Source organism: Rhinopithecus roxellana, chromosome 4 (assembly GCF_007565055.1).
Source record: "Rhinopithecus roxellana isolate Shanxi Qingling chromosome 4, ASM756505v1, whole genome shotgun sequence".
In the NCBI taxonomy this organism is placed as follows: Eukaryota; Metazoa; Chordata; class Mammalia; order Primates; family Cercopithecidae; genus Rhinopithecus; species Rhinopithecus roxellana.
This window is the reverse complement of record NC_044552.1, coordinates 177629067-177649170: the sequence shown is the minus strand read 5'-3', so window position 1 is coordinate 177649170 and position 20104 is coordinate 177629067. Positions and strand designations below refer to the sequence as shown.

Below are 20104 nucleotides of genomic sequence, written 5' to 3'. Positions count from 1 at the left end.
GTCTCAAAAAATAAAGAAAGAAAGAAAATGGACCAGTCACTAGAGATGACTAGAATAATCTGTGGAAGGCATCAAAGACCCAGCTGAAGCTGGCCCCCATGAATCAGTGTGATGACGTCATTTCAAAATCTGCTCAGCAACTTGGAAGCTACTGGTGCGTGTGGGTTCCTCCAGGTTGGGAACCGGCAGAGCTGGTAGGGGAAGGTTCCCAGGGCGGGGGTGGGGAGGGTGCCAGTGAGCACGCAGTTGCAGTAATTGGGCATGACATCAGGCTGAGTGAGGAAAACCAGCTGGCAACAGAAGCGTGGGGTGAGGGACTGCAGTATTGTCATAAAGCCTGGTTCAGCAGGACTTAATGTTGGAGAGAAGGAAATACACCAATCTGTAGTTGAAGAAGGGACTTTTGGAGTCCTGCCTTAGAGGTGGGGCGGTTTTGAGTGTGATCAGGTTCTGAAGGTGGCTCTAATTCTGTGTTGCTGCTCTGGAGTGGAGGAAAAGGTCATTAGAGATAAAGTGGTCAGGGAACTAGGGTGAGGGTGGTAGGTGGATTATTCACATGGATGGTGAAATGGTCCAAGCTGAGGCTGGGAGGAGTGAGGTGGAGCTGACAATGGGATGATGATTATGAAAATTGAACTGGGTGGAAAATAAGAAGGGCTGAGATTTCTGAGAAAGGGGATAGTCTATTTTTTTCTCTGTATATTTTGACAAGCATTTGAAGCTTGTTCTGAGGACTGCCAGCAATGATTTGGTCCTCAGGAAATGAATGTGCATAGGTGTGGACTGGGACCTAAGCATGAGTTTTCGTTTCATCAGGGTGTTATGAGATGAAAGGGAGTTCATGCAGAGAGGGGACTGCATTTTCTTTATGATTAGTCATTTTGTTGCTGGCCTGCTGCTTAGAACGCCCTTCTGAGCAATGGCAGAGCGTCTTTGATGGGCCCTACCTATTGTTTACCTGTCTAATGGGAAAATCAAAATTGCTAACAAGATTCTGAAAGGCAGTTACAAAACGAGAGACCACCTTACATACCTGTCTTTCTCCACACTAGGTGTGTGTGTCCCAGGAAGTTCCCTTTAAGTACCGAAATGGTTAATATAGTCAGTATGACATCGTATTTTCTCCCCAGGTTGTCGATCCCTTCTATCTAAAAACATCTTTTCAGTTACAACTTATTAAGCATACACAGTGCTGAGTACTTATATTCTTATTTCACCCTCACCAAAATATGTTATGAGGTAGTTCTTATTCTTCCCATTCTAGAAAAAATAAAAACAGAGGCTGAGAGACATTAAATAAACTGCCCAGGTTTGTATAACTAGTGTATGACCAAGCCTGGATTCAAACCCAGGTCTCTCTGGCTCCAAAGAGCATCGTAACCACATTGTTCCCACTGGCAATTAAAAACACGTTTTTCTTTTTTGTTTTGTTTTGAGACAGGGTCTCACTCTGTCACCCAGGCTGGAGTGCGGTGGCGCAGTCTCCATACAAGAAAAAACACACTGCAACCTCTGCCTTCTGGGTTCAAGTATTCTTATGCCTCAGCCACCTGAGTAGCTGGGACTACAGGTGCGCACCACCACACCTGGCTAATTTTTGTATTTTTAGTAGAGATGAGGTTTCACCATGTTGACCAGGCTGGTCTCGGACTCCTGGCCTCAAGTGATCCACCAGCCTCAGCCTCCCAAAGTGCAGGGATTACAGGCAGAAGCCACCATACCCAGCCTCAAACACACGTGTTTAATATACTTTATTCACTATAATGTAATCATAATTTTCTATTTAAGCAGGATTATTATTAAAGTGAACTTTCCACATCTTTCCTTGAGATATTTATTTTCCTAAAGTTTTCAAAATGTATTTCTATTATTTCTATGAAATAAATGCATAGTGGGAAATTTTAAAAATCAAGAAATGTATCACCAGTCTAATAATATCAACACAGCTGTGGGAAACTCATTAGTTATAGCCTCCCGGCTGCCTTCCGTTCTTTTAATTCCATGATGGTCCTTGGCTGACACCTAGTGGGAAACCTGGAAACAGTACTTTAAAAATTAAATATCAAGACAAAAAAAAACATTCTTGAAGTCAGCTCTACAGATACCAGGGAACTTCTTGGAAATAGCCATATTGCCCATTAGTGTATGTGGTAAATAAATTAAACTCTTCTCCAAATTAATTGAGAATAAAGATGTAGGTATTTTGCATTTTACATACTAGCATGGTTCTGTAATTGCACTTCCCAGAGACAAAGCTAACATTTGTGTTTGTAATTAATTTCAACTCATAATCTCAGACGCTGAATGTACAAGAGAGACAGCTATCAGTGTTACAAAAACTGAAGCATTTGTTTTCTCTAAGGTGACTCAGCCCCACGCTTTTTCACTAAATATGATCACCACTTCGCCGAAATATTTGTACTGTGATATCACAGATGGTAGCAAAATAGAGTAAAATTATTTTAAAAGTTATTTTTAGCGTAGTGTTTTCTAGGTTAAATTATACTACCCTTAAAAAATGAAAATGACTTTAAAGAGGCAAGAAAGGCTACAATCCCCTAGGACAGTGGTCTTCAACCTTTTGGGCACCAGGGATTGGTTTTGTGGAAGACAATTTTTCCACAGACAGAGGCAGGGGAAGACTTTTGGGATGATGAAAGCACATTACGTTTACTGCACACTTTATTCCTATTACTATATGGTAATATATAATGAAATAGTTATACAGCTCACCATAATGTAGAATCCAGTGGGAGCCCTGAGCTTGTTCTCCTGCAACTAGACCGTCCCATCTGGGGGTAATGGGGGACAGCAACACCCCAAGTGTGTTGTTTATGTACAGTCTGTTCTAATCTTATTTTGGTCACTGTCACTGCAGAAAACCCTGCTTTACAAAGATAGGATGTTGGAAATGGAAGCAGGCTTTTGTGCTTTTGTGGCAATCTCAGGATATTTGCCTGGACTTTAATCCAGAATATATGGACATTTGAAGTTGTCTCAAACATACTTTTTTTCTTTTTTTTGAGATGCAGTCTCGTTCTGTTGCCTAGGCTGGAGTGCGACGGTGCTGCTACCTCTGCCCCCCGGGTTCAAGCAATTCTCCTGCCTCAGCCTCCTGAGTAGCTAGGGTTACAGGTGCACACCACCATGCCCAGCTAGTTTTCATATTTTTAGTAGAGACAGGGTTTCACCATGTTGATCAGGCAGGTCTTGAAATCCTGACCTCGTGATCTGCCTGCATCAGCCTCCCAAAGTGCTGAGATCACAGCATGAGATACCACGCCCGGCCTCGAACATACTTTTAAGGCCACCAGATGCAGCCATACAATTGAAGTACATCGACTCACTTGCCACGATAAAGCCTGCCACCAGATGCAGCTTCATTGCCCCTTGTCACTCACTGACAGGGTTTTGATATGAATCTGCAAGCAATTGATTTATTATGATCTCTGTGCAGTCAAACCTCTCTGCTAACGTTAATCTGCTCCCCACTGCTAGCATCACTGCCTCAGCTCCACCTCAGATCATCAGGCATTAGATTCTTGTAAGGAGTGCTGCAACCTAGATCCCTCGCATGCATAATTCACAGTAGGGTTCACACTCCTATGAGTATCTAATGCTGCCACTGATCTGATAGGAGGCAGAACTCAGGCTGTAATGTGAGCCTTGAGGAGCCGCTGTAAATCCAGATGAAGCTTCTCTCGCTTGCCCACCACTCACCTCCTGCTGTATGGCCCAGTTGCTAACAGGCCATGAACTAGTACCAATCTGTGGCTCCGGGGTTGGGGACCCCTGCCCTACGAGGGTGGGTGGAACTCACCAGTTGAGCTGACCATTGAATCCTAATGACTGTTCTGAAAGAGAGGTTCCATGATCCCACTGTCCAGTTGAGGAAGCACACTCTGGGATGGGAGAGCACCCACCTGGTGAAGTGCCTGAGCTGGGATCACAGACATTGTCCTTCAGGGCCGTCCCACTCGGAGATTCTGGGGCACATAAAAGAGATGGGAGGTGCAGGGAGTTGGGGAAACAGAGACTTAGCTCATAATAATCACAGCATTCTGCAGGAAGGAAGACAACAATGAGAGGAAACTTCCAGCAGCCATTTTGCAATTAACTCAAAATAGTTACACGGCCCTAGAGTCGTGGTGAGGGCTGGTGATAAAGATACCAGGCTCCATGCCTTCAGCTTTTGGGTCAGTAGGTCAGGGTTGGGTGGCAAGCATCTGCAATTTTTTTTTTTTTTTTTTTTTTTTTTGGCAACAGAGTCTTGCTCTGTCACCCAAGCTAGAGTGCAGTGGCATAATCTCGGCTCACTGCAACCTCCGCTTCCTAGGTTCAAGCAATTCTGCTGCCTCAGCCTCCCAATTAGCTGGGACTACAGGCGCCTGCCACCTTGCCTGGCTAATATTTGTATTTTTAGTAGAGACGGAATTTCACCATATTGGCCAGGTTGGTCTTGAACTCCTGACCTTGTGATTGTGATCTGCCCACCTCGACCTCCCAAAGTGCTAGGATTACAGGTGTGAGCTACTGCACCCAGCCAAGAATCTGCATTTTTAATAAGTTGGCCAATGAGTGCTAATGATCAGCCGGGCTTAGGAACCAGCCTCCCTCCGTCCTCTTTCACAGGGTTGGGGGTGCAGTCTTAGCTCTGGTGCCTTGATGGTGTAGCAGCTATTACCCACATGAGGGCGGTCATCTGCTTGAATTCCCTGAACTATGTGTAAATGCTTAAAATAAATAGCGAGTTTTTAAACGTTTTTAACTCTATTTATTCAGGTGGGATAAGATCTGTGTTGAGATTTGGAGTTTAAAGAAAAGCAAAGCAACTGGAATTACAGCCCCACTTTCTCTCTTTCAGGCCAAGCAAGCAATCCTTGAAATGGATGCCATTCGTAAGTTTTATTTCCTTAACACAATTTGAAATTTCATTGTCTATTTGTATCTATCACATTTTCTATCTTAAAGTTCAAGAAAATGTTAATTGTTAGAAAATAGTATCTTTCTATTCACTGTTTTCACAAATTGGGTGGACAGTATAATCCCTTCTTAGTTCATTGGCTTGTTTCTACATTGTTTCTCCCAGGTTTATCTGAGTCCCTTGATGGCTGGCCACAGTCTGGGTTTCTGCATCAACTAACAATGTCAGTTATGTCTCCAGGGTCAACTCTACCCCCACCCACCCCCAACCTCTACCACCACCAAAAACCAGGGCTTCACAATGCATTTCTCACTTCATCCCTAACAGAATATTGATTATCTGCAAGAATCTCAATCGCTTCATAGTATTGGTTTTCCTAATGCAGCAGAAAATTCTGAAATCACAACCACCCCACATATGTGAGTGTATTTCTAGGCTTACAAAAGCAGAAGAGAAGAAATATTCCAGGTCCTTCCTATTAAATAAGACCTTATTCAACAGCATTTATCACATCTTTGTTATTTTTCAGATTAAATAGAATAAAAAGAGAAAACAATGGCTTTAAATGCAATCAGGTCTGCTGGACACTTGTACTGAAAACACTTCTACTTTTACTTAACCCTTTCATAATACCTTACTTTGCGGAATCAAGTGCAAACATTGATTCCCGTCCATCCAGCCTGGCACTTGTTAACTCCCCAGGGGGAAAAGCAGCATCAGCAAAGTGGAAACAGGAGCATTCCCACCATCACTGCAGCTGAGGCTCCCATCTCCCATCCAACAGACCTGAGAAATGATGCCTGGAACTCCCCAGCAGAGTGCTAGGCTGCATTCTCTAGACCTCAACATTTCAGCCAGCAGAATTGCCTTCAGATTTTATTTATTTATTTATTTATTTATTTATTTATTTATTTATTTTGGCTGGGTGTGGTGGCTCAAGCTTGTCATCCCAGCTAACAGACTCCTACAAGTCCCAATGTAAACAAAAAGCCCTGAGATACATATACAGCACCAATCACGGGAGGAGGATCATATCCATGTCAGATGAAAAAGAATAAATCCATATAGGCCGGGCATGGTGGCTCACACCTGTAATCCCAGCACTTTGGGAGGCCGAGGCGGGTGGATAACCTGAGGTCAGGAGTTCAAGACCAGCCTGGCCAACATGGTGAAACCCCGTCTCTATTAAAAATACAAAAATTAGTCAGGCATGGGGGTGGTCACCTGTAGTCTCAGCTTCTCGGGAGGCTGAGGCAGGAGAATCACTTGAACTTGGGAGGTAGAGGTCAGCAGTGAGCCAAGATCATGCCACCGCACTTCAGCATGGGCGACAGAGCAAGACTCCATCTCAAAATAATAATAATAATAAATCCATATAAATCTACGCTAGCCATAACCATTTTCTAAGAAGCCCCCGACAGCGCAGTCCCACTGATGCATGTAGTTATCTTTACAGATCATCCAGGCTTCTGTTACAGTCCTGAGGGAGAGACGAAAGCACTGTATGGCTCTAAAGAAGGTTCTGCTCCATATCGGCTGAGAAGAAAATCTGGTAAATAGGATTTTGTCATAAAAATTTAATACTAATGGGGGACTAGAAATGAAAGTCCCTTTGAGTCTGACGAAAGGGCATGTTCTATCTGGTTTCTCAGCTCACTGCTGGTCTGAATACATTTGCGGCTGCCTTAAGATGGAACTCACAAACTTTTGATCTAAAACTCTTTTTCTCTGTAAACACAGCACTTTGGGAGGCCGAGGCAGGTGGATCACCTGAGGTCAGGAGTTCAAAACCAGCCTGGCCAACATGGAGAAACCACATCTCCAGTAAAAATATAAAAATTAGCCAGGCCTGGTGGCGGGCACCTGTAATCCTAGCTACTCAGGAGGCTGAGACGGGAGAATCACTTGAACCCGGGAGACAGAGGTTGCAGTGAGCCAAGATCGTGCCACTGCACTCCAGCATGGGTGACAGAGTGAGACTCTGTCTCAAAAAAAAAAAAAAAAAAGCCTCTTTTCTACTTAATATTTCCCGTGACTATCAAGCATGCCAGTCAACTAATTTTGCTTTGTATGTCTTACCACTGGCATGCAGATACTTAAACCATATTTGCTATTGCTAATGAAAAATCACATCCTATGAGTTACACACACAAAAGGTTATCCAAAGCTAAAATTTTAATTCATATTTGCTACACCAGACTCCATGAAGTATTGCCTTAGTTCAGACAGGTTTGGGGTTTTATTTGAAGCAGTCTTTATTCATTACCCCCTTTATGCTTTGCTAAAGAATAGGAATGCAAGGATCAGTAATCCACGTGAGTCCTGCTTGCAAGGAGCTCATGGTGCCAGAGACAAAAAATGCAAATAAGGCTGGGCGCAGTGGCTCACACCTGTAATCACAGCATTTCGGGGAGGCTGAGGCGGGAGGATCACCTGAGGTCAGGAGTTTGAGACCTGCCTGGCCAATATGGTAAAACTCCATCTCTACTAAAATTACAAAAATTAGCAGGGTGTGTTGGCAGGCACCTGTAATCCCAGCTACTCGGGAGGCTGAAGCAGGAGAATCACTTCAACCCAGGAGGCAAAAGTTGCAGTGAGCCGAGATCACGCCACTGCCTAGGTGATAGAGGGAGACTCAGTCTCAAAAAATAAAAATAATAAATAAATAAATACTAGTCCGTGTGATGGAGAAGTGCCAGAGGTTGGTTGGATGGAAGGAAGAGCAGAGAGACAAAAACAGGAAAAATAAGAGAGAGGTTAACCCTGTAGGGAGGAGAGAGAAGGCTTCACAGAGCAGAGAACCAGTACCCAAGACAGAATCTGGCAGCAGGGGAGGCAGATGGAACAGGAACAGCATATGCAGAGGCCCTGAGGCTTGAGCCAGCGTACTTTAGGACAGACATCTGTTGCCAGTCGTTCAGCCTGGGGAGAAAGTGGGATGGTGCTGGGGGCTGGAGGAAGAGGTGGGTGAGGTGAAATGGAAAGAGATGTGGCTAGAGATACGCAGATGGGGGCCTGATTCTGGAGGCCCAGTATGTCATGCATAGGGTTCGAACTTGATCCTGCAAGCTGTGGAAGGATTTTAAGCAGTGAACTCAGAGAATGATTTCCTTGTCAAGAAATAACTCTGGCTGTGTGCGGAGAATGAAGTGAGCAGGGAGACCAGATAGGGGGCTGTGGTGCTCATCTTGTTGAGAGATGAAGGCTTGGATTAAGAGAGGGGTGACTCGGGGAAAGGATTACAGGGAACCCCCAAGACTGTGATGGAAGAAAACAGGAGAAATGTAGAGTAACAGCCTGGTCGCTAACCCTGGAGGGTGATGTCAGCGATAACCAAGAGAGGATATGCAGATGAAGGAGCAGATCTAGGGGAGACAGGGGAACTGGGATGGAGATGTTGAGTTTGCTGAAGCTGACACTTGGGACAGGGTCTGGCATAAGAATATACAGTTGATGCCGGGCGCAGTGGCTCATGCCTGTAATCCTAAGACTTTGGGAGGCCGAGGCGGGCAGATCACTTGAGGTCAGGAATTCAAGACAAGCCTGGCCAACATGGTGAAACCCTGTCTCTACTAAAAATACAAAAAACAGCTGGGCATGGTGGCGCGTGCCTATAATCCCAGCTACTTGGGAGGCTGAGGCTGGAGAATTACTTGAACCCGGGAAGCAGAGGTTGTGGGGAGCTGAGATCGCACCATTGCATTCCAGCCTGGGAGAGAAGAGTGAATCTCAGTCTCAAAAAAAAAAAAAAAAAAAAAAAAGAATGTACAATTGAACATCATCAGCTTGTAGGTGTTAGTGAAAGCTGAGGAAGCTGCTCTGCTACTGACAGGATTGACAGTCAGATTTCGCTTTTCTATTGGGTGACTCCTGATAACACAGCATAACATTTATTCTACCATTTTAGCAGAGTGAATGTCTTGCTCCTATGTATCTCTGAGCAAAGGGGATTTTGTTAAATTTGATATAAAAGTTATAGAGCTCTGTTTATCTGTCAGTAGAATCATAATCCTTTTATGAAGAATAAAGAAAAAGGTTTGATTTGGTTTTGCAAATGATGCTGGCTTTATTTTGTCTCCCAGAACCTTCCTCACGATCACATAAAGTTTTGAAGACTAGTGGTAAGTCATAAAATATATTTTCTTGTTTCATTCTTGTTGATATTCACTAAATCAAATCACACAAAAATAAATACCAGATAAATTACAGATGGACAGATTTGATTTGATTACAAAAAGATTAACTTCTATAAATAAAAGTGTCCCATTATAAAATATATAGTAAAAGCCAGGCACAGTAGCTCACGCCTGTAATCCCAGCACTTTGGGAGGCCAAGGTAGGCAGCTCTCTTGAGGCCAGGACTTCGAGACTAGCCTGGCCAACATGGTGAAACCCTGTCTCTACTAAACATATAAAAATTAGCCAGGCCTACTGGCTCGTGCCTGTAATCACAGCTACTTGGGAGGCTGAGGCAGGAGAATCACTTGAACCTGGGAAGCAGAGGTTGCAGTGAGCCGAGATCACGCCATTGCACTCCAGCCTGGGCAACACAGTGAGACTGCATCACAAAAAATAATAATAATAATAAAATTTAAAATAAAATGTATGGTCAAATGACATAAAATACTTGTAATATATTTGACAGGCATAAAAAGATTAATATTCCTATTATATAAAGAAACTCCATACATCAAAAAGAAAAGACAGAGGACTCTTTTATTTATTTATTTTTTATTTTTTGAGACGGAGTTTCGCTCTTGTTGCCCAGGCTAGAGTGCAATAGCGCGAGCTCAGCTCACCTCAACCTCCACCTCCCGGGTTCAAGTGATTCTCCTGCCTCAGCCTCCTGAGTAGCTGGGATTACAGGCATGTACCACCACGCCTGGCTAATTTTGTATTTTTAGTAGAGATGGGGTTTTTCCATGTTGGTCAGGCTGGTCTCGAACTCCCGAACTCAGGTGATCCACCCGCCTTGGCCTCCCAAACTTCTGGGATTACAGGCGTGAGTCACCGCACCCAGCCCAAAGGACTCAAAAAAAAAGAAAGAATTGGGCAGTTTCACAAAAACACACAAACTGGCAATAAAATTTTTTAATGGCCGTCCACATTCATAATCAGAAAATCCATACATTTAAATGGAATAAATAGAAGGGAAAAAACTATGAGCTTGGCCAAAACATATAGAAAAATAGTCACTCCAGAAGTATTGGTGGGAGTGTAAGTTTTTGCCATGCTTCAGGGGCAAAATTTGGTAATAGTCGTTTGAATTTAAAATGCACATTTGCCCTTACCCCAACAGTTTCACCTGCACAGATGTACTTACCCACATGTAGATGGATTTATCTACAAGTTTGTTGTTTGCAGTATTTGTAATAGGACACTATAAAAATGCCCATGCAGTCGGAAATATACTTAAGGAAATTGTAGTACATCCATACACACAATGGAATATTCTACAGCTGTCAAAAATAAAGCAGATCTCTACCTATTTACAAGAGTGTCCACATATATTTAGCAGAATATACAAAGTTGCATATTGAATCCTAATTTTAAAAGTGAAACAGGCTGGGTGTGGTAGCTCACGCCTGTAATCCCAACACTTTGGGAGGCCGAGGAGGGTGGATCACCTGAGATCAGGAGTTGGAGACCAACCTGGCCAACATGGCGAGATCCCGTCTCTACTAAAAATACAAAAATTAGCCAGGTGTGGTGGCTTATACCTGTAATCCCAGCTACTGGGGAGGCTGAGACACAAGAATCACTTGAACCCAGGAGGCAGAGGCTGCGGTGAGCCGAGTTTGTGCCACTGCACTCCAGCCTGGACGACTGAGTGAGATTTCATCTCAAAAAAATAGATAAATAAATAAAAGCAAAACCGTTATTGTGGTGGGGTGGGGGTAGTACAAGAGCTGGAAAGATAAACATTCAGCTGTTAACTGTTGTTTCCTTGGGGGATGGGATCTGTGGAGAGGGAAGGGCCTCAAATGCTTCTGTGATCATCTTTAAAGAGGAGACACCCATAATTGGCTAGCTCTAAGGGTGTCTTCTGTAAGGATGTGGCTATGTAAATCTCTCCCCACAACTCCACTGGCAACACTCCTTTGTTGCAAGAAGGCTGCATCTTTCAGTTAAAACCAATAAAATATTGCAAAATCAACAGAAGCAGTATCATCTTTACATAATTGTCATGGAATGGGGCATGTGCATTTTTTTTTTTTTTTCAGGAAACAACACATTTTTGTTCGGAAGCTTTTGAAACATCTTGAGCATGAATTAGTTAATGGCCGTCAGGGATTAATGAAGACAGCTAGCGCTCAGATGCATGTAAAGTTGTTTGATGTAGCGTGGGGATATGCATCTGGGAGAGCTGACAGGGATTTTCTGAAAATTAAATGTAGAGGGCCCAGAAGTCTCTCGGGTTTCAATTACTAGTAATAAGTGTCTAAGTTCTATAAAATATTAGTGCTTACTTATATAGGAAGTACATTTTCATTCTCCAACTTGAAAAAAAAAACCTTCTATTTTTCAGAAACAGCACAAGACATCCAAAAGGTAAGCTCTATCCCATTTCTTACTTGGAAATGTTCGCTTCAGACACCCTTCATAGATGTCACTTCCCCATCTCTCTCAGCCCCAGCCCGTATTGCAAGTGTCAACAGTTATTTTACATTTTGGAAATTTGGTATTTTACATTTTGAATTATTTACATTTGATTTAAGCAAAGACTCATCCTTATCAACTTCTTCCCTTCCCCCAGCCCACATCTGAGAACCATGGTGATTATTTATTCATCCTCTGCCCCGCATCACACCTCAGAGGCTGTAACCTTATCTTAGGGTGTAATACCTGCCCGATACTCACGTGAGCCACCTCACATTGTCCTTTGCCTCCACCAGTGTAAGACCAAGGCCCCTGCCTCCTGGATATAACTCCCTCCTCCAAGCACGAGCCTTCATTCACAAGGGCGAGGGGCTCCCTTCTAAGAATATGGTTCTGCTGCTGACATAAGAGATGATGACATATGATCGAATGAGACTTTGTTATATAAAGTTTTGATTTTTCTTCCCCTGACAAAAGCTTAGGAGAGGGAGAATAAGAATTGTATACTGTATTGGAAGGTATTATATCCAGCTGTATTACCTATGAAGAATAGATATTTTCTCCTGACCTGAGTGGTTTGTCCAGTATGGCTACTGAGCAGTGGGCTTAATTAACAATTCTTAGAGAACTAATCATGGCTCCTTGTTTAATGTTCTGTATCTAGAAGAAGATGGCTATGAAAACCTATCCCTACAATCTCATTTCCACCATGGCTTAGCACAGAAACAAAGTGACCCTGTTGATAACCATTGTATCTTTCCATTAAAACCAAGAAAATGTCTAAAAATCAACATAGTCTTTTTTTTTTTTTTTTTTTTTTTTTTCTTTTGAGAATGGGTCTCATTCTGTTGCCCAGGCTGGAGTGCAGTGGTGCAATCTCGGCTCACTGCAACCTCTGACTCCCGGGTTCAAGTAATTCTCCTGCCTCTGCCCCCTGAGTAGCCTAGTAGCTGGGACTACAGGAACCCACCACTATGCCCAGCTAATTTTTGTATTTTTAGTAGAGCCGGGGGTTTCACCAAGGTGGCAATGCCAGTCTGGAACTCCTGACCACACGTGATCCACCCGTCTTGGCCTCCCAAAGTGCTGGGATTACAGGCATGAGCCACCATGCCCGGCCGAACATGTCTTACCTTTAAGTGATTGTCATGGCTGAGGCATGTGCATTTTTTTTCAGGTAATACATGTTTTGTGAAACTTATTAATATTAATTGGTTCATTGTCCTGAAATATAGCATAAGGTTTTGATTTCATAAGTGGGGTCACTGCAGAAGGCTCCCTGCTCTTCAAAGCAGCCATAGTAGCATTGTGGAGCCATGCTCCTCTCAGTGCTAAAAGAAGGAATCTCCCCGTCAAAGAGTTCTAGAGATTCAATCTCAGGAGCTGCTTGGAAACTTTCTACAGCAATGCTTAAGCCAGGTCCATATGGGCATAACCAAACCTGATACAATCAGAAGGCAAGAAAGAAAACAGCCATGCTTTCTTTTTGTGATAAAATTCCATCTCCTAATAGTAATGTGCTGAAGGTACATTAAATTCAAGGAGATCAGATTTACTGCTAATTAAAGAGTTTATAACAACTAGGCGTGTTATACAGGTGGCTCACACCTGTAATCCTAGCACTTTGGGAGGCCAAGATTGGCAGATCACTTTGAGCTCAGGAATTCAAGATCAGCCTGGGCGACATGGCAAAACCCCCCTCTCTACAAAAGAAATACAAAAATGAGCTAGGTGTGGTGGCTTGTGCCTGTGATCCCAGCTACTTGGGAAGCCAAGGCTGGAGAATTATTTGAGCCGGGAAGCAGAAGTTGCAGTGAGCTGAGATAGTGCCACTGCACTCCAGCCTGGGCAACAGAGTGAGATTCTGTCTCATAAATAAATAAATAAGTAGTTTATAACAGGAAATATTCCATAATAATAGCTTACTATTTCTCCCAGAATATATATTCTGAGACTGCATACATGTGTGTATGAGGCGGTTAAGCTCATGTGTAAGCTGTGGATTAAGACACGGATTCAAATCCATTTCTGCCATTTATAAACTGTGTGACTGCAGGCAAATTGCTTAACCTTACCAGGACTTGGTTTCCTAATTTACAGAACTGTTATAAAGATTAAATGCAACATGTTCTTAAAAGTGCTTATTAATGGAATATTTGGCACAAAACAAGTGTTCTATAAATTATAGCTAATATAGGCCAGGCGCGGTGGCTCACGCCTGTAATCCCAGAACTTTGGGAGGCCGAGGCAGGCGGATTGCCTAAGCTCGGGAGTTCACAATCAGCCTGCCTAACACGGTGAAACCCTGTCTCTACTAAAATACAAAAAATTAGCCAGGCATGACAGCATGCGCCTGTAGTCCCGGGTACTCCGGAGGCTGAGGCAGGAGAATTGCTTGAACCTGGGAGGCAGGGGTTGCAGTGAGCTGAGATCGTGCCACTGCACTCTAGCCTGGGTGACAGGGTGAGACTCCTAAAAACATGATAGCTAATATCATTGTTAAATAGCTCAAATGCTGAGAATGTGGAAGGACAGGAAAAAAGTTCATTCAGGCTGTGGTAAAATTGAGGTATCAAAATTATTAAGCTGGTGCAAAAGTAATTGCAGTTTTTACCATGACTTTCAATATTGTGACCAACCATATGCTGATTCTTTCCTTTAAAAAAATTTTTTTTTATTTATTTATTTTGAGACAGGGTCTTACTCTGTCACCCAGGCTGGAATGCAGTGGCACAATCTCAGCTCACTGCAGCCTCCACCTCCCAGGCTCAGGAATCCTCCCACCTCAGCCTCTCAAGTAACTGGACTACAGGCACGCGCCACCATGCCCTGCTAACTCTCATTTTTTGTAGAGACAAGTTCTGACTATGTTGCCCAGGCTGGTCTCAAGCTCCTTAATTCAAGTGATCCTACCACCTTCACCTCCCAAAGTGCTGGGGTTACAGGTGTGTGTCACTGTGTCCATCCTGCCTGTCCGTCTGTCTCTGTCTCTCTCTCTCTCTCTCTCTCTCTCTCTCTCTCTCTCTCTCTCTCCCCCTGCCCCCTCTTTCTCTCTCTCTCTCCTTTCTTTCTCTCTCTTTCTCTCTTTCCCTCTCACTCTCTCTCTCTCTTTCTTTCCCTCTTTCTCTCTTTCTTTCTTTTCAAAATTTTTTTTGTAGAGACGGGGTATCTCACCGTGTTGCCCAGGCTGGTCTCTAGCTCCTGGGCTCAAGTGATCTGCCTGCCTTGGCCTCCCAAAGTGCTGGGATTATAGGCATAAGCCACCGTGCCTGGATGATTACTTCTTAATTTAAGAGCATCTTCAATTTTCTTAATGATTAATTTGATGTAAATTTACAGCTTCCAAAAAACTACCCCCTTTTTTTTTTTTTTGAGACGGAGTTTTGCCCTTGTTGCCCAGGCTGGAGTGCAATGGTGCCATCTCAGCTCACTGCAACCTCCGCCTCCCAGGTTCAAGCAATTCTCCTGTCTCAGCCTCCCAAGTAGCTGGGATTACAGTCATGCACCAGCACGCCCAGCTAATTTTGTATTTATAGTACAGATGGATTTCTCCGTGTTGGTCAGGCTGGTCTTAAACTCCCGACCTCAGGTGATCTACCCTCCTCAGCCTCCCAAAGTGCTGGGATTACAGGCGTGAGCCACTGTGCCCGGCCAAAACTGCTATTTTCATTTCAAGTGTAATTACCTTAAAAAGATAACTTCAATATTAACAATTCAGGTCTCCTAATTTTCTAAAACTTATGAGAATTTTCTGGGATGGACGATCTTAGGAAGGATCACTTTTGGCTGAGAAACACGAAATAATTTTGTTACACTTTAAAAGTGTTTTGTCATAATTTGTTAATATTAACCTTGTTTTACTTTATAAAAAGTAGTTACTGAGTACCTGTATTTTTATAACATTACACCAGTGCAGTCTGTGTACGGTGAAGAGGAAGATATATTAAATAATGTGAAAAACATATATATGAACAAATATTAGGTATAAATATTGTGTGTGTATGTATGTGTGAAAAGAAATAAATGACTAATTGAATTGCTTAAGTTTTAATAGAAAAATAACATTTAGGATGAAATTTTATTATTGTCTCTCTACTCTCTTCCCTCCCTAATAGATATTCCAATTAACATATATCCCATTTTCATTGGCATGTGATGAAAAGTTCTTGCTTATTTGACATTTCCAGTAGGTTACTATAGTGTTTTATTAGAATATATGTCCCTGGTACTAATTAGATCTTAACCCTTTCAAGCCTTTGAAGTTAATCCTTCTATCTGCAGAATAGGATTAGAGGGTATCTGCTCCTGTCTGCACCACCGAGCTCCATCCAGAAAGATTCCAAGTTATAAAAGACCTCATTGTTTTCTTTGATTAGAAATCACTAATTTGACCGGGTGCAGTGGCTCATGCCTATAATCCTAGCACTTTGAGAGGCGAAGGTGGGCAGATCTCTTGAGGCCAGGACTTCGTCTAAGACCAGCCTGGCCAACACAGCAAAACCCTGTCTCTACTAAAAATACAAAAATTAGCCAACCATGGTGGTAGGCATCTATAATCTCAGCTACTCCGGAGGCTGAAGCACGAGAATTGCTTGAACACCAGGAGGCAGAGGTTGCAGTGAGCCAAGATCACACCAAGTGACCCAGGCTGCACTCCAGCCTAGGCGACAGAGTGAGATTCTGTCTCAAAGAAAAAAATAAAAATTAAAAAATTATTAATATCGTTCCTATTTTACTTCCTTATAGGCAACTAAATGTTAATTAAATGTATTTTGAAATAAGTAAAAATATCGTTAACTCAACAGAGGATTAATTTACATTCCTACAATAAAAACTCTTTGCCTAGAATCTATAAACCAAGGTAGTGTTGGCCATGTTCCTGGTGGGTCTGCAGATTTAAGAGAAATCCTTGGAGTGTGCGGTCAGGTCAGCAGTAGGGGCTTTTGGTATACCAGAAACCACGCTAAAACCCCTAGGAGACAAGCACTGGCTCTACAGCGTCTTAGAAAGTCTCAAATAGAAACCAGAAGATAGCATGGCCCTTCACTTCTATATATATTAATTTATGCAATGAATATTTGCCAAGTGTACACCAGACTTATTTGAAGAATCTAAGAGTTTTCTGTATTTAGCTTATATCGTGCTTTGGGGCAAGGGGTTTGGGGTTAGACCTGGGTTCTAGCACCAGCCTTACTACTGACTAGAGCAAGTTACTGAAGCTTCAGGAACCTAGATTTCCTTACTGTGAGATTGGTACAATCATATCTAATTCATAAAACGATTGCGAATATTAAGTTTGGAGAATGTCTGCACATTGCCCAGCCTAGTTCCTAAGTATATATTAATTCCTGTCCTTCCCTTTTTGAAAATATCTGAAGTGCTTTTCAAGTCAATTAAACACTCAGCCAGGTGCAGTGGCTCACACCTGTAGTGCCAGCTACTTCGGAGGCTGAGGTGGGAGGATTGCTTGAGTCCAGGAGTTTGAGATCAGCCTGGGTAACACAGCAAGACCCCATCTCAGAAAAAGAAATAAAAGAATGTTAAAGCCTAGTGGGGGAGGCAGTGTGTAAACACAGGAGAAATTCCTGAGTTATGTGTCTTCTCCATGGTGCTGTGATTTAGTTGATATGTTTCCATCTTCCTCAGGTTTCTAGAGAGGAAGGATCTCCCCAGCTGACTTCAGCAAGGCCATCTCCTGCCCAGAGAAACAGTCAGCCTAGCAGTTCTGCCATGATCAGCGTGCTTCGAACGGGTGGAGCCCTCAGAAACATCTGGACTGATCACCAGATCAGGCAAGCCTTGTTTCCCAGCCGGCGGTCCCCGCAGGAGAACGAGGATGACGAAGATGATTATCAGATGTTCGTGCCGTCCTTTTCCTCCTCAGATCTGAACTCTACCCGACTATGTGAAGACAGCACTTCTAGTCGCCCTTGCAGCTGGCACATGGGACAGATGGAGTCCACAGAGACCTCCAGCTCTGGTCACAGGATTGTCAGGCGGGCCAGCAGTGCTGGGGAGAGCAACACGTGCCCTCCTGAAATAGGAACTAGTGACAGAACTAGGGAACTGCAGAACGGCCCCAAAACAGGAGGGCAGGAGGAAATGGCTCCCTTTGGGTCATCCATCGAGTTGACTATTGATGACATCGACCATGTCTATGATAACATCAGTTATGAGGACTTAAAACTAATGGTTGCTAAGCGGGAAGAAGCTGAATCCACTCCCTCTAAATCAGCCAGGGACTCCGTTCGCCCCAAGAGCACCCCAGAGTTAGCCTTCACAAAGAGGCAAGCTGGCCACAGTCAGGGCTCTCTTTACGCACAAAAAGATGGCGCTCTCTCAGGTGGGGAGGCATCCAGCCAAAGCACGCATGAACTCCAAGCGGTTGAGGAGAACATCTATGACACCATAGGGCTCCCAGATCCTCCGTCACTGGGTTTTAAGTGCAGCAGCCTAAAGCGTGCAAAGCGGAGCACCTTTTTGGGACTGGAGACTGACTTTGTGTGCTGTGACAGCCTGAGGCCGTTTGTTTCCCAAGACAGCCTCCAGTTCAGTGAGGACGAAGCCCCTTACCATCAGGCCATCCCCGATCATGATTATCTGAGTTTGCTGTACGACTCTCCCAGCTGTAACTTGTCTATGCCTGATAAGCCTGTATCTGATAAACTGTCCGAAGAAGTAGATGAAATCTGGAATGACCTGGAAAATTACATCAAGAAAAACGAAGACAAGGCCAGAGACCGTCTCCTGGCAGCATTTCCTGTGAGCAAGGATGATGTGCCAGACAGGCTGTACGCAGAGAGCACCCCTGAGCTGAGCCGGGAGGCAGGGCGCTCTGTGTCCACACTATCCCTGCCCGAGAGCCAGGCTCTCCTCACGCCTGTGAAGAACAGGGTCGGCAGAGCCAGCCATGCCAACTGCCCCTTTGAGGAAGACCTGATTTCTAAAGAAGGCTCTTTTATGAGCCTTAACCGGCTTTCTCTGGCCAGTGAATTGCCCCTCATGGACAATCCCTATGACCTGGCCAACAGTGGCCTGTCTCAAACAGACCCAGAAAACCCTGACCTGGGGATGGAGGCCACAGATAAGACAAAAAGCAGGGTGTTTATGATGGCTCGGCAGTACAGTCAGAAGATTAAGAAGGCAAATCAACTTTTAAAAGTGAGAAGTCCGGAGTTGGAGCAGCCGCCGGCCAGTCAGCATCAGAAATCCGTGCACAAAGACCTGGCTGCCATCTTGGAAGAGAAGAAGCAAGGAGGGCCCGCCATTGGTATGTGCACCCTGCCCTTCTTCCTTCTCCAAAGTAAGAGGGGAGAGCGGTTTTCAGATTTCAGATGTCCTTTAAAAGGACACACCTGTGAGAACACTGACACGCTTTGTCATCTCAAAGACCACAAACAAAGCCATCCTGGCCTTTCCCACATCACCCCCTATGAATTACGCACACTGTAGCATGATTTGGCCTCAGTGGGTGGCGGTGTGCATGTAACATCGTAACTACAGAGATAATATTTTAAGGAAGAGTTTTCTCTAAGGTAATCTAAAGTATGAAAAAAGCAATCAGTTTTAACTTAACTCTGATATCTCCAATTTTTCCAGTACATCAGTAATTTCTTAGGAGGAGGAGGGGTGTGTGTAATCTTCTAAGGTTTGGAAGCATATAGAATAACATTGTTTCTTGCTTCAGGATCTCGACAAAAATGCCAACTCGTGCTAACAAAAAGAGGGTTTTTTTTTTTTTTTTTTTGCATACTTTTTTTTTTTTTTTTTTGAGACAGGATCTCACTGTCACCCAGACTGGAGTACAATGACATAATCACAGCTCACTGCGGCCTCAGCCTCCCCAGACTCAAGCAATCCTCCCACCTCAGCCTCCTGAGGAATGGGGTCCAGAGGCACTAACCACCACGCCCAGCTACTTTTTAAATTTTTTGTAGAGAAAGGGTTTCACCATGTTGCCCAGGCTGATCTCAACTCCTGGGTTCAAACAGCCCTCTTGCCTCAGCCTCCCAAAGTGCTGGGATTACAGGCGTGAGCCACCATGCCAGCCATTATACTTTCCTTAGTTGCTCACGCTATAAATCAGTTGTTTTCTCACATATTTCCATTACTACTCAGTTTTTTTTTTTTTTTTTGAGATAGGGTCTGGCTCTGTCACCCAGGCAGGAGTGCAGTAGCATGAACATGGCTTACTGCAGCCTCTGCCTCCTGGGCTCAGGTGATCCTCCCACCTCAGCCTCTCTAGTAGCTGGGACTACAGGCGTGCACCACCATGCCCTGCTAGTTTTTTTTGTAGTTTTTTTGTGGAGATGGGATTTTATCATATTGCCCAGGTTGCTCTCAAACTCCTGGGCTCAAGTGACCCTCCCACCTTGGCCTCCCAAAGTGCTAGGAGTACAGGCGTGAGCCACCACACCTGGCCTAGTACTCGATTTGTTAAAATAGCTGCTGTAATGCATTCAACACTATCTCATTTAGTATTTTCATATATGCTTCTGAGTTTAATGTTTTAGTTAGACTCCTTTGTGGAGCACAACTAAACCAGAATCTTCAGTGTGATATTGTAGGATGAGGACTATG

The 20104-nt window shown here is 43.8% G+C and overlaps 1 protein-coding gene across 1 annotated transcript in view; it reads left to right on the top strand.

Annotated features, from left to right (window-relative positions):
* Positions 1–20104, top strand: part of PLEKHG1 (pleckstrin homology and RhoGEF domain containing G1) — a 157520-nt gene that overhangs the window by 129270 nt on the left and 8146 nt on the right. Inside the window, 5 exon segments of the mRNA XM_030928737.1 lie at positions 4865–4898; positions 6381–6476; positions 9007–9045; positions 11454–11476; positions 17171–18794. Of these exon segments, the coding sequence (XP_030784597.1) occupies positions 4865–4898; positions 6381–6476; positions 9007–9045; positions 11454–11476; positions 17171–18794 (1816 nt within the window).